Consider the following 15,218-nt stretch of genomic DNA (forward strand, 5'->3'; position numbering starts at 1 on the left):
GACGCTCCAAAGTGGAGGCCGAGCTGCAGCTTTTCTCCCCTGCGTTCCAGCTCCTGCCATGCCATGCCCAGCAATCTCCCTGCCATCTTTGCTGGTTAGCTGAGGACCAGACTGGAAGTATTGTGAATGAAAGGGTTAGTTCAGGTCCGGCAGACAACACAAGGCAAACTATGGGGTTGGTTTGTTACCAGCCCCACCCTTGAGGCATTCTGCTGACAGCAGTCAGGAGTTCCCCTCCAGGCCTGGGTGGCCACCTCTCTTCCCCACCTCTGTGATGGTTCCCCACTGCAGTAGGTCAGACTTAAAGAGGCCTGCAGGGCTAGATAGTGGTCTTTCATAGCATTCCACTTGAGGGAGTCCAAAGGACAGAAGGCAGCATAGCGGGGCTCTCACCTGCCCCCCACTCCCCAGCTCAGGTACCCTGGCCTGGAGGCTCTTTCGGGAAGGAACCAACAGTGCTGGCCTTTCCTAGAAGCAGATGCAGGAAAAATGCTGTGCGGATGCCTTATACCAGTCAACCTGAACAAGAACTGGGCTACCTCGTCCACTGGCTAGACCCTGCAAGGAGTCTTTGGACTTCTAAGTATAGCAGAGGATGGACATCCTATGAACTCAGCAGGGTTTGGCTGTAGCATGGCAACCTTGTCTCCTGGAGCCCATGACCAGGCTGGAACCTACCTATGCCTTCACCTTGGGTGTGCCTGGCTCTAACCAGGTCCTGGAACAACAGGACCACAGGATGGTGCAAGCTTTGTCTTGGAAAAAAACACCTAAGATGCTTAATTGGAACAATTCCTTTATTTGAAAACTGCTGGTATGAATTTCCTTCTTCCCTCAATTAGGCCAGAAACCCATCATGGGGCGGGCACAGCCTCTACACGAGAAAGCCCCAGCTTGTGGGGGCTAGGATGGAGCAGCCATGAGAGACACCTAGCCAAATGTCCATTTTCCCATTATAAACAATGGAGCGGGGGTCAGGGGGAGAACAGAGTGGTAAGTGAATGGCCAGAAACTCTAGAGGGGGCCTGACACCCACCTGGTGAGTTACCTCCGTGCCCCAGCCCCACTGAGGACTCAGGCCCCTTGCTTGGATCATGCTGCCCCATCGGGTGCTGCCCCTGCCCTCTTCCTCTGAGTTCTAACAACACAGACACCAGCGCCTGGAAGCCCCGCCGCTGCCAGGGAGTTAGAATTCTGGCTGCCTCTACTTGGGAATCTCCTTCCATGTGTGGATCTGCAGAACATCCAGATGGGGCCATCCCACCTCATGATCCATTCACTCCCAGTGGGATACACTGGAACTCAACCTTGGAGACTGGAGCCCAACAGATTAAGGCAGAATTCTCCTTGCTTTGGAGGCAGGTCTGCAGGGAGGGGGTGAAGTCTAGCTGCCCCTCATGTCCCATCCCAGTGAGGGTACTTGGTTTTCCACAGCTAAGCCCAGGAGCTTCCTATATCCCGTCTGCTGAGACAGCAAGGGGTGTGGCCCGGCCAGCCTCCTGACATGGTTCCCACTGACCCTCTGAAAGCCCCTGCAGCTCAGCCTTTAAACCTCCATCCATCTCGGAGTTCAGATCAGCCACACGCCTTAGGATGAGTGAGGCTGCAGGTCACTCCTGCCTGTGAAGGTGAGATCTTTGAAGGGAGGGGCTTCTGGCCCACAGCACTTCTGTGCCCCCAACAAGGAGGCCTGTCCCTTTGACACTCTGGCCAAGTACAGCTCCAGGGTCTTCAGCAGCCGCCGTGGGCTCTTCTTGGCCAATACTTCCAAGTCTGCAACAGAGAGAATTGGGGAGCAGAAGGCTTGAAGGGGGTCTCGGTGACATAATAGTCAGGGCCTCAAGCCTAGCAGCTCTAGGGAGCACCCCCAACCCCTATCCCATGGAGAGAAAGGTGAAGGAGCCTCAGATGGAGAGATCACCAGAGAGGTAGCCCGGGGAGCCAGATACAGACACAGGGACCACACACTCTACCTTGTCCAGACAATTGCAACTTTGAATAGTCCAACTATTGGACCCCAACTCCCAATTTTTGATCAGAATATATGCTCGTCATAAGTATAAGGCCAGAAAGGGGCAACAGTCAGGGCAGAGAAAGGAGAACTAGCAGGCTCCAGGGCGTGGGTGATGGAGATTTTGGTAAGCTGGAATTTGAGAAAGTGTGGATGGGGAAGAACTGCAGCCAAAACCAGTCTAGCAACCACCTTGGACTCTCTGAACCCGGGACACTGTGCACTCAGGAGCCCAGGCCTCCCCAGAAGAAAGAGCACACCTTTGAGGACAAAGCTGGAGTCTGAGATGGTCTTCCGCTGTGTCCTCCAGACATGTGCAAGGTGGAGGAATGTGGCGGCATAGAAGCTGTTCACCACGGGGATGACCTTCTGCTGCCGATTACACTCTCTGCAGGAAGAATTGGGGGTGACCTGCTCAGCGGTGGATGAAGGCTGAGACCTGGGTGCCCTCCCACCTGCCCTCCCCATTTCCCCAGGGGAGCCAGCCCAAACCCAGGATGCCCCCACCATTCCCCAGGAGCCTGACATCTAAAGCCACGGGTGGGAGGAGAGATGTCCTGGGGAGACTGGTGCATGGGGACTTTGTCCAGGCCCTCCAGGAGCCGGCAGGTGGAGTAGAGCTGGGGAAAATGAAGCCAGAGTGGGGATGAACCAGGCTTTGCTGGGTCACTCTAACCAGCTGGTGTTTGGGGACTCACCTGGAGAGACACTCCTCTCTCAAGGCCTGGATAGCGATGTGGGTGATGTTCACGGACATCAAACAGAAAGGGAATTGCTGGAATGGAGGGGGCGCCCAGTCAGCAGCAACTCCAGCTCTCACTGTGTTTCCTGTCATCTGCAGCCTGGTGTGGCTCGCAGGCAAGCACAGCCCCAGAGGCAACAGCTGATATTATTACTCCTCCCACTTAATTTTCCCAATAATCTTCTTCCCATCTTACAGATGAGGAACTAAGGCTCAGTGACCTTAAGTAACTTTCCTAAGGCATGGGAACCAGGATACCAACTGAGGTTATTTGCTCCAGAGCTGGTGTTTATAACCCCCGTGCTAGCTCTCCAGCCTCTTCATCATCCATGAGCTCTCCTTGGCCTGCAGCAGACCTACCCCCTGGGCCCACATCACCTCCTGGCATCAGGATGAAGACAGAAGAGAAGCTCAGTGCTCTAACTAGCCCTACAGGTTCTTAAAGTCTCTTCTCCCCTTCTCTGGGCTTCTGGTTGTCTGGCTGCTCATGAGCACCTCATACTAAGGCAGACAGAGAAGACGCACATGGGTAGAAGGTCATCCTGACTTGCCGGCACACCCCGTTTCGTGATAACACAGAGGCCTGAGAACCGGCTGTGCAGGTCAGAAGCCGAGAGGAGGCAGCCTGAGTCCAGCAAGGGAGCTTCACCAGGACGGGCCTCAGAATCCCCTACGGGGGCAGCTTTAAAGCTCTATGTTTAGTCAGGCAAGCTCCTTTCTTTAATAACAATGAAACCAAGCTCGCATAATCGCTGAATGGAAAGGGCCTTTTTTTTTTTTTCAGGGAACTTGCAGACATGACATGTTATTTTCCCTTGTTGCACATACACAAGGGCGCCCAGTGAGAGGAACACATAGACCAGTGCATTCCTTAGTATAGAACAAGAACCAAGATCTATTTATCCCACCTGCTTCCCAATTGAAGAAAAATCCATTTCATTATAGTATAGAACTGTACTGCCCAGTATGGTGGCGACCAGCTGCATGTATTCTATTTAAATGAATTAAACATTAAAAACAAATACAAACTCGGCTCCTTAGTGGTACTAGCCACATTTCTAGTGCTCAGTAGTCATGTGTGCTTAGTGGCTGCTGTACTGGATGGTGCATTTCCAGTATCTAGACCACTTCTGTCACTGCGGAAAGTTCTGGACAGTGTTGAACTGCAGAAGGTCTTCTGGCTCCACAGAGATTTTTCTCAGGCTCTTCCATGACACCTGAATTCCAGATCTTGGCCTGGCTACCCGGTAGCTGTGTGTCCTTGAGGAGCTCACCCAACCTCTGTGAAACTCAGCCTTCCCATCTCTCAAAATCAAAAAGGAAATAAACTTTGAGTGCTGTGCAGAAAAAAGTTAACACAGCAGGCCTGAGACTCCTTAGAGCCTGAGCCTTAGAAAATTCTTAGATCAGGCCATGGCTGACAGCTGAGAACTTGGATTTTGAGATGGTTCCCATCATTTCCTAACATTGTTCCTCAACTGCTCAGGCAAACAAGATAGTTTTTGCTGGCTGGGCCCAGGGCTCACAATCCAGCACTTTGGGATTACAGGCGGAAGGATCACTTGAGTCTAGGAGTTCAAGACCAGCCTGGGCAACATGGTGAGATCCTGTCTCTACAAAAACAAATTTTTTTTTCAAAAAAGCAAACACAAAAAAGATACTTTATGCAGAACACCAGCTTTCCCTCCATGATTCTAGAATTTTGGTATGTGCTAGGCAGAGGATGCCTACATGACCAGCATGTCATGGTGAAAACCTTGAGTATAGGGTACCTCTAATGAGCTTCCCTGATTGGTGACATTTTACACGTGTTGCACAATTTGGCAGTGGAAGAATGAAGTGCGTTCTGTGTGATTCCACTGGGAGAGGCCTCTTGGACATTGGCACCTGGTTTCCTACGGACTTTGTCCCATGCACTTCTTCCCTTTGCTGATTTTGCTTCCTTTGTACTAAATCAGAACTGTTAAGTATAACTATAAGTAGAGTCCCTTGAGTCTCTTAGGAATCATTGAACCTGTGGGTGGTCTTGGAAATCCAGCGCTAGTGCCACACTGGGTAGAGTCAAGTCACTAATCATTACAACAACTCCATGAGACAGATTTTTTCTTTCTTTTTTTTTTTTTTTGAGATGGAGTCTTGCTCTGTTGCCCAGGCTGGAGTGCAGTGCAGTGGCGTGATCTCGGTTCACTGCAACCTCTGTCTCCTGGGCTCAAGGGATTCTCCTACCTCAGCCTCCCAAATAGCTGGGACTATAGGCACGTGCCACCACGCCTGGCTAATTTTTGTATTTTCAGTAGAGACAGGGTTTCACCATGTTGGCCAAGCTGGTCTCAAACTCCTGACCTCAAGTGATCCGCCTGCCTCAGCCTCCCAAAGTGCTGGGACTACAGGCATGAGCCACCGCACCTGGCCTTATGAGATCAATTTTGTCAACAGTTAACATATTATCCCACTACCCACCTCACAGAGTTGCTGTGAGCATTACTTAAGATCACATGTGCAAAATACTAGGCACTGCACCTGGCCCAAGTAAGTATTAACAAATGTTCATCATTATCATCCTTGCCTCAACATGGGTAGCTGAGAACAGCATTGGTGCTGACCTTCATGTACACCTCTGTACCTTCAAGTATTGCCTATTTAATGATCATATATACTTGCATAATATCATCCCTTCCCTTGATTTTTTCAATCTAAAAATAAATATGAGAAGAACAGTATAGTAACAACATTATTAACAGAGGACCTGGACTTAATGTTCATCCATTCTCAGGAACTTTTTTTTTTTTTTTTTTTTTTAAGACAGAGTTTCGCTCTTGTTACTCAGGCTGGAGTGCAATGGCGCGATCTCGGTTCACCACAACCTCTGCCTCCCAGATTCAAGCAATTCTCCTGCCTCAGCCTCCCTAGTAGCTGGAATTACAGGCATGTGCCACCATGCTTGGCTAATTTTGTATTTTTAGTAGAGACGAGTTTTCTCCATGTTGATCTGTTGATTAGGCTGGTCTCAAACTCCCGACCTCAGGTGATCTGCCTGCCTTGGCCTCCCAAAGTGCTGGGATTACAGGCGTGAGCCACCACACCCAGCCTGGGAACATTCTTAAAAAGCCCACTTATTGGCCAGGCGTGGTGGCTCACGCCTGTAATCCCAGCAATCTGGGAGGCTGAGGTGGGCGCATCACTTGAGGTCAGGAGTTCAAGACTAACCTGGCCAACATGGTGAAACCCCATCTCTCCTAAAAACACAAAAGTTAGCTAGGTGTAGTGGTGGGCACTTGTAATCCCAGCTACTTGGGAGGCTGAGGCAGAAGAATCACTTGAACTCAGGAGGCGGAAGTTGCAGTGAGCTGAGATCATGCCACTGCACTCCAGCCTGGTGACAGAGTGAGACTCCAACTCAAAAAAAAAAAAAGCCTACTTATCAAAAAACGGTAAAAATTTGGATTTCAGATCTACATGTCTCCTTTCCTCTGTCAGAAGTTCCCTCAGACCTAAGAAGCATTGTTTAGAGCTAAAATACTGCACTGAGGCTGTGATTAGGAAACTGACTAAAACACAACAGAGGAACTCAGACCTGGACATTTTTGTCCTTCCATTTACAATTTCATTTATCCTCATGCCTCACATTTGGGCTTAGAAACCTTTGTCTGCTGAAGCAGGAAGACCAGAGCATCTTTTGTGGCTACTGCTGACCTGGCCCCAACCCTGAAGATTCCAATTGAGTGGTTCTGATGGGGAAAGTCTAAGCATCTGCACTCCCACTGCTATGTGACCCTTCAGGGTGTGCTGCTGGCTGGGAATCAATGCTGTACAGAGCCCACCGCCACCGCCAGGCCAGGAGACAGGGCTAGGCCCAGCTTCACCACTCACCAGCTATGGCTTTGTTCAGAAACATTTGGACTCTCTTACCCGCACATTCCTCTGCTGCAAGGGGAGATTGATGAGGCTCATCTCTGCCCTACCTCTCTCACAGGATGGGCGTGTTGATGGAATGGAGTGATGGAAACTGCTTGGAAAACTATACAAATTGTTGTCTGTAAGTAAGCATTATTTTTGTGTGTGTGTGTGTGTTTTTTGAGACGGAGTCCCACTCTGTCGCCTAGGCTGGAGTGCAGTGGTGTGAACTCGGCTCACTGCAACTTCCGCTTCCCAGGTTCAAGGGATTCTCATGCCTCAGCCTCCGGAGTAGCTGGGATTACAGGCATGAGCCAGCCACCCAGCCAAACTTTTGTATTTTTATTAGAGACAGGGTTTCGCCATGTTGCCCAGGCTGGTCTCAAACTCCTGACCTCAAGTGATCCGCCTACCTTAGCCTCCCAAAGTACTAGGATTATAGGCGTGAGCCACCGTGCCCAGCCAGTAAGCATCATTATAAAGTGCTTCCTGGCCTGCCAGCAAGGAACCCGATGCATGGTGCCTCTCTCAGTGCAACTGTGCTGTAGCGCTACTCTTAGGACAGCGTGGCTGAAGCACTTCCATACCACTGGGATGGATGGGAGTCTGGGAGTCTGGGAGTCCCCCTAGCGTTTGCAATTTTAGACAATTCTCCTTTAACAGGTTGTCCCATGGCTACCTAAAACTTCAACTCTCTCCTTAGGAGAGCACGAGACTGGCTGCTGGCAGGGCTATATCCCCCAGCTGGTATTCTGATCTTATAGATTCTCTCCTGGAAAACTCTGTTTTCAAGATTCATGAGTGTTGCTGGTCAAGTTAAATTTTATTTATTTATTTATTTATTTATGAGACAGAGTCTTGCTCTGCTGCCCTGGCTGGAGCGCAGTGGCATGATCTCAGCTCACTGCAACCTCTGCCTCCTGGGTTCAAGCTATTCTTCTGCCTCAGCCTCCCGAGTAACTGGGATTACAGGTGCCTGCCACCATGCCCAGCTAATTTTTATATTTTTAGTAGAGACAGGGTTTCACCATGTTGGTCAGGCTGGTCTTGAATTCCTGACCTCAGGTGATCCACCCGCCTCGGCCTCCCAAAGTGCTGGGATTACAGGCGTGAGCCACCGCACTCAGCCAGCTCTAACCTCTTAACAAAATTTTTTTTTCAAGACAGAGTCTGGCTCTGTTGCCCAGGCTGGAGTGCAGTGGAGTGATCTTGGCTCACTGCAACCTCTGCCTCCTGGGTTCAAATGATTCTCCTGCCTCAGCCTGGAGTAGCTGGGATTTTAGGCATGTGCCACCACACCTGCCTAATTTTTGTATTCTTAGTAGAGATGGGGTTTCACCATGTTGGCCAGGCTGGTCTCTAATTCCTGACCTCAGATGATCTGTCCGCCTTGGCCTCCCGAAGTGCTGGGATTACAGGCGTGAGCCACGGGGCCCAGCCCTCTTAACAAATTTTTAAGTATATGATACATTATTGTTGACTTTACTGCTATTGCTTCTTTTTCTTTTTTTTTTTTGAGACGGAGTCTCGCCGTGTCGCCCAGGTCGCAGTGCTGTGGCGTGATCTCTGCTCACTGCAACCTCTGCCTCCGGGGTTCAAGCGATTCTCCTGCCCCAGCCTCCCAAGTAGCTGGGATTACAGGCATGCACCTCCGCCCAGCTAACTTTGGTATTTTTAGTAGAGACGGGGTTTCACCATGTTGGTCAGGTTGGTCTTGAACTCCTGACCTCGTGATCCACCTGCCTCAGCCTCCCAAAGTGCTGGGATAACAGGCGTGAGCCACTGCACCCGGCCTGCTATTGTTTCTTATTGTCTGACGTGGAGTAAATAAAAGTCTCTGATGAATTCCTCAAAGGCCAGCAGGCGAAGGGATAAGAAACAGACAGGTGAGAGTGGCCAGTCTAGGTGTGTGAAGACTGAAGTACGCAGGATATCCTCTCTCATCTTGCTGTTCCCTCTGCCTGGACGCTCTTCCCTGACATCTGAGTGACTTGCTCCCTCACCTCATTCAAGCCCTTCTTTGAAAACAAATGGGGGATTCTGAGCCGGCAATATACCATGGTTTCTACCATGGTTTCCATATTTCTGCAGGCAGGTCTTACAAGAGAGCCTTCATAAGCCACAAGAAGGAGAACTGAGGTCAGAGATGACTGATCTCTGAGACTTCGAGACTGATCTCAGCTGGAGGATTCTGGGGAAGCCATTTCCCCTGTCTGGTCTCTGTTTTCTTACCTCTAAAACGAGAGGGCTGGACCAGTGATAGCTAAGATACTCCTCAATCTCTGGGCATCTGATATAACAAAGCAATGTCCCTGCAAGAGACCACACCATTTCATAAGCTAATAACCACAGTCCTCAAACTTGACCCAGATATTCCCTTCCTGAATCATGAAGACCAGAGAATATGCCTACTTCCTCAGTTTGTGAGGTCCCAGTATATCTCCAGACCAGATACTCACGAAGGCCCACTCTGGTCCCCTTCAATGTGTCCCAGAATAGACGGCATATGGGAAGCCTTGAGATTTAATGGGTGTTTCTTCTAAAAAGATAGAGCTATTCAGTACAAGTTAGAAATGAAAAACTGCTTGGGTGGCAGGAACTGTATGAGTTTTTGTTTTGCATAGAAAAAGTTTCAGATTCAAGAACGGATCCACCTTACTGATGCTTGTGAGTGTGTGTGTGTGTGAATGTGTGTGTGTGTGTAAGCAGATATGTATTCAACTGATTTAGGAACTATATGAGTATTTGTTTTGCATAGAAAAAGTTTCAGATTCAAGAACGGATCCACCTTACTGATGCTTGTGAGTGTGTGTGTGTGTGAATGTGTGTGTGTGTGTAAGCAGATATGTATTCAACTGATTTAAAAAAACATAAGATAGTGCCTAATGTGCCTGGCACTTTACATTGTTTATCTACAACTTGGGACACCTCTATGAGGTTGAAATTATTTTCACATGTTATAAGAGAGGAAGCTAAAGTGTTTCTTTGTGGTTTTTTGGTTTTTTTTTGAGACGGAGTCTTGCTCTGTTGCCAGGTTGGAGTGCAATGGCATAATACCGGCTCACTGCAATCTCTGCCTCCTGAGTTCAAGCGATTCTCCTGCCTCAGCCTCCTGAGCAACTGAGATTACAGGCACATGCCACCACGCCAGGCTAATTTTTGTATTTTTAGTTGAGACAGGGTTTCACCATATTGGCCAGGATGGTCTTGATCTCTTGACCTTGTGATCCACCCGCCTTGGCCTCCCAAAGTGCTGGGATTACAGGCGTGAGCCACTGCGCCTGGCCTGTTTGTGTTTTTTTTGATACAGGGTCTCCCTCTGTCCCGCTGTTGCCCAGGTTGGCCTGAAACTCCTGGGTTCAAGTGATCCTCCTGCCTCTGCCCCAAATGCTGGGATTACAGGCGTGGGCCACCACACTCAGCCCTTTTTTTTTCTTAAACTCACATCCAGTCCATTAGAAAAACCTGCTGGCTCTACTCTCTTAAGCCCATATACTCGACATTCTACATCCAGAAGCTGACCACTTTGCACCAACACCTCTGAAAATAATGCTGGTCCAAACCAGTATCATCTCTAACACTACAAAAGCCCTCACTGGAAATTCTTCTTAACTTAGCAGTTGGTAGGATCCATTGAAAAAAAAAAAAAAAAAAAAGTAAGTTGGATTGTGTCACTCTGCTGCTCAAAGCCCTGCAGTGGCTCCTCATTTTACCCAGCATAAAACCTAGAGTCTAGAGTCCTTTTCATAGCCTGCTAGGCCCTGCACCCTCTGGCCCATCACCTCTATGACTGCCTCTCCTACTGCCCCTCCTATGTTCTTTTTTTTTTTTTTTTTTTTGAGGCGGAGTCTCGCTCTGTCGCCCAGGCTGGAGTGCAGTGGCTCGATCTCGGCTCACTGCAAGCTCCGCCTCCCGGGTTCCCTCCATTCTCCTGCCTCAGGCTCCCGAGTAGCTGGGACTACAGGCGCCGCCACCACGCCCGGCTAATTTTTTTGTATTTTTAGTGGAGACGGGGTTTCATTGTGTTAGCCAGGATGGTCTCGATCTCCTGACCTCGTGATCCGCCCGCCTCGGCCTCCCAAAGTGCTGGGATTACAGGCTTGAGCCACCGCGCCCGGCCCCCTCCTATGTTCTTTCCACTCCAGGTGGCTTCCCTACTACTCATTACCTATGCTAGACACATTCCTTTCTTGAGTCCTTAGTTCTAGCTAATCCCTCTGCCTGGTGTTTTCTTCTCCCAGATATCAGCTTGGCTAACATTCCCACCTCCAAGGTTTGGTTTAAGTCTCACCCTCTCATGACAGCTACCCTGACCACTCTATAAAAATACTATAACCACCTCTCCACATTCTGTCAGCTCTATCCGATTTATTTTTTCCTTAGTACTTATTACCTTCTAGAGCACTCTATAATGTATTGCTATACTGAGCTTACGGTCATCTCTGCTGGAAGAATCTTTGTTTTATTTACTAATGTATCCCAAGCACCAAGAAGAATAACTAGCACCAAGGGATGTTGAAAAAATCTTCATTCAGTGAATGAATGAATCTTAGGTCCCATGAATATGGGATAGACAGATGGCAGGAAACAGGTCAAATTTGTTTTCTAAAATGGAGAGACTATTAAAAAATAAAATTAGCTGGGCATGGTACCACACACCTGTAGTCCCAGCTACTTGGGCGGCTGAGGTGGGAGGACTGCTTGAGCCTGAGAGGTCGAGGTTGCAGTGAGCTGTGATTGTGCCCCTGCATTCCAGCCTGGGTGACAGGGTGAGAATCTGTCTCAAAAAATAAAAATAAAAATAAGATGGAGGGATTGCCACCTTTTGCTACTTGAGAAAACTATAAAACCCAAGGGGTTTTATATTTCAACCCAGATAATTTCAAAATAATTTCAACCCAGAGGGCAGGTCCAGACAGAGACAGAGGAGCTACCGAAGCACCTCTGGCCTGTTGGTAAGTATGTGGCTCACATGATTCATGGAGGTCCATCTCCTCCTCTTGGACACGTGAAGGCTAACTCTTCTCTTTCAGGGCCAAGAGATGCTACCCCTGTGCAAGGGATTTCCTCAGGGAGGGCAAAGAGTTGAAACAGCAACATCACAGCTGTGCTTACTACTTTTGTACATTGTCTCTAATTTTCCCAGTGAGCCAGTTGAAGTTTCTATTGTGAAAAGAAAATATCTTGGGTTCCCCCAATCACTAAGCTAAAGGGAAATGTCAAGCTGGAAACTGCTTAGGGTAAACCTGCCTCCCATTCTATTTAAAGTCACCTCTCTGCTCACTGAGATAAATGCATATCCGACTGCCTCCTTTGGAAAGGCTAATCAGATGCTCAAAAGAACACAACATTTGTCTCTTATCTACCTATGACCTGGAAACCCCCTCCCTGCTTCCGGTTCATCCCACTTTTGCTTCCAGTCCTCCCACCTTTCCGGAGGAACCAATGCTCATTTTACAGTGTTAATTGATGTCTCACATCTTCCTAAAACTGTAAAACCAAGCTGTGCTCTGATGACCTTAGACACATGTCATCAGCACCTCCTGAGGCTGTGTCACAGCGGTGCATTCTCAACCTTGGAAAAATAAACTTTCTAAATTAACTGAGACCTGTCTCAGATTTTCAAGGTTCACATTTTGGTAACTATGGATGGATTCTGAGTGGAGATGCCCCTGACCTTTGACAAATCTCCTATCCGTGCTTGGTACCAGAATGAGCTAATTTTATGGCTCAAACCAATAGGACAATTTGCTGAGGAGGGTCTGAGAGCACCCCCTCCAGAGAATCCCTGGTTTCCCCAAATTTGGTGAAGATCTTTGGCTGGGCATGGTGGCTCACACCTATAATCCCAACACTTTGGGAGGCCAAAGCAGGTGGATCACCTGAGGTCAGGAGTTCAAGACCAGCCTGACTAATATGGTGAAACTCTGTCTTTACTAAAAATACAAAGAATCAGCCGGGTGTGGTGGCGGGCACCTGTTTAACCCCAGCTACTCAGGAGACTGAGGCAGGAGACTTGCTTGAACCCGGGAGGTGGAGGTTGCAGTGAACCAAGATTGCGCCACTGCACTCCAGCCTGGGTGACAGAATGAAACTCCATCTCAAAACAAACAAACAAGATCTATAGTTTATTTTGTTGTACAACTCCTCTTTTTATTTGGAATTTTACTTGCTTTTAACAAGGAAGGCAAGATTTCCTATTTCGATGACAATGGAAGGCAGGTAACTCCTTTCTGGAGTCTGAGCTCACTTCTAACAGGGAACATGAGCTGGTTTTTTGTTTTTGTTTTTGTTTTTTTCCTGCTTCTAGGATGGTAGACAGCAGTCTACAGCCTGAGACCCATCCCTAGATAAGTAACTGAATTATCTTGTTTTTAAATTAAGGTTATTATACCCATGTATCTTTCTGTAAGTGCTTTTAAAGTGCTGGCCGGATGTGGTGGCCCACACCTGTAATCCCAGCACTTTGGGAGGCCAAGGCGGGTAGGTCACCTGAGGTCAGGAGTTCAAGACCAGCCTGATCAACATAGTGAAACCACATCTTGAAAGAAATCAAGCACATTCCTCAGCCCTGGGCTCAACACAAACAGACCCAGTACAAACACATCCCATCATATATCTCTCAACTTCCTGAGCCCAGTACAAACACATCCCACCATATATCTCTCAACTTCCTGAGCCCAGTACAAACACATCCCACCATATATCTCTCAACTTCCTGAGCCCAGTACAAACACCACCTGGAAAATCCCCGATAAGGACACAGCCGTTTGTGGTTTTACTGAAAGCGTGGGAACCAATAGAAAAACTACTAAATGTATAACTTAAAATGTAAACCAATTGTAATGCTGTAACCAAAAGAATTCCCTTGTTCCTCTGTAACTTTATGTATCCTATTTACATCGGGCTATAAAAAGCAAGCACTCGCATTGTTCGAGGCCCTCTTGTATGCTGCAGAATGGAGGGACCAAGTTCGAACTTGCAGTAAAAGATCCTTGCCGCTTGGCTTTGACTCTGGACTCTGGTGGTCTTCTTTGGGGAACAAACGGTCTGGGTATAACAATCTCTACTAAAAATACAAAAATTAGATGGACACAGTGGTGCGCACCTGTAGTCCCAGCTACTCGGGATGCTGAGGCAGCAGAATCATTTGAACCGGGGAGGTGGAGGTTGCAGTGAGCCAAGATCACGTACTACACTCCAGCCTGGGTGACAAAAATGACACTCTGTTTCAAAAAAAAAAAAAAAAAAAAAAAAGGCCTTGCGACATTGAGTTACAGGGCTTTTTAACTCCTGGGTCTAAAAAAGAACACCATGTCCTGCCAAATCCTTTTTTTTTTCTTTTCTTTTTGAGATGGAGTCTTGCTCTGTCGCCCAGGCTGGAGTGCAATGGCGTGATCTTGGCCCACTACAAGCTCTGCCTCCTGGGTTCATGCCATTCTCCTGCCTCAGCCACCCAAGTAGCTGGGACTACAGGCACCCGCCACCACACCCGGCTAATTTTTTGTAGTTTTAGTAGAGACAGGGTTTCACCATGTTAGGCAGTATGGTCTCGATCTCCTAACCTCGTGATCTGCCCGCGTCAGCCTCCCAAAGTGCTGGGATTACATGTGTGAGCCACCGCACCCGGCCCTATGTCCTGCCAAATCTTAAACATTGACAGCAATTAAAGGCTCATCTTCAGGCCTGGTAGAAGATGCCAATCAGGATAAACTGCATCCCTAAGACACAGGGCCAGAAATTAAAGCTACTCAACTCCTCAAGGCCCAGGGACTCTTGTGGAAGAGGTGGGTGTATGAGATTATAAGAGCTGATTTTTGAAAGATAAAATAGGTAAGGTTTCTTTATAAATTAATCATGAATGTCAAAGGTACACTGATGCAAAAGCAGCACATGACCCCCTGTGTCAAATTAACAAGATTTTCTTGAAGCATTAAGCAACTCCTTAAGAAAGGTTATAAACGTTATAAAAGGCTTATGGAAGTTATATGTTATGGTCAAGATTAAAATTTTATAGATTGTTTATAAAATTTTGAAAAACAAATTTTATTGGCTTCATGCTATTTTTATTAGGGCTTGTTGATTGAAAATCAAGTCTCTACTCTCAAGGAATGGATATTTTCACCTTCTTTTTGAAATCCTTGAGTTATCACTTTGGTTAAAACAATGACTTATTTTACAATGACCTGTGATCCTATTTTGTGATATCAAGTTTTAAACCTTTGATATTTGACAAACTTTCCAAAATCAAATCATAAATTATGTCTTTTTCTGACCTGATTAATCCTTTAAGATATAAGTCTCCATAATGTCCAAAAATGACATAATTTGGCTTATTTGGTATAAAAATTATACAGGAAGCATTGTCAAATATGAAATGGTGTATTATTTTCTTTGGGCTGTATTTGTATAAATATGTTATTGGTATGTGTTCTAAAATTATGGGAAACTCCTATAATTCTGATATAACTTAGTGTACATTATCAGTAATAATTATAACTGTTATGCTAAATTATTGTGTGCCACAGAGGTAACAAATTTCCTTATCAACTGTGTCTTTGGATGGCTTCC

General features: G+C 47.4%; 1 protein-coding gene across 50 annotated transcripts in view; it reads right to left on the reverse strand.

Moving 5' to 3' along the window:
- Positions 1-779: 779 nt before the first annotated feature.
- The window catches only part of ELMOD3 (ELMO domain containing 3), a 66,020-nt gene continuing 51,581 nt past the window's right edge, over positions 780-15,218 (reverse strand). For 27 of the 50 annotated variants that reach the window (XR_012422122.1, XR_012422121.1, XR_012422120.1 and 24 more), the window contains 3 exons: positions 2,710-2,786; positions 2,272-2,399; positions 780-1,773 (listed from right to left, as the gene is read on the reverse strand). Coding sequence is in view for 45 of the 50 variants with exons in the window: in XM_074011406.1 (XP_073867507.1) it covers positions 1,589-1,773; positions 2,272-2,399; positions 2,710-2,786 (390 nt within the window). In the remaining 5 variants the exon portion in view is untranslated. Of the gene's footprint in view, positions 1,774-1,926; positions 2,400-2,709; positions 2,895-8,879; positions 8,960-15,218 lie in introns of those variants that run through there. The other 23 variants (XM_045368986.2, XM_045368991.2, XM_074011381.1 and 20 more) reach the window with 3 other exon arrangements.

This window comes from Macaca fascicularis, chromosome 13, assembly GCF_037993035.2.
Source record: "Macaca fascicularis isolate 582-1 chromosome 13, T2T-MFA8v1.1".
Lineage (NCBI taxonomy): Eukaryota > Metazoa > Chordata > Mammalia > Primates > Cercopithecidae > Macaca > Macaca fascicularis.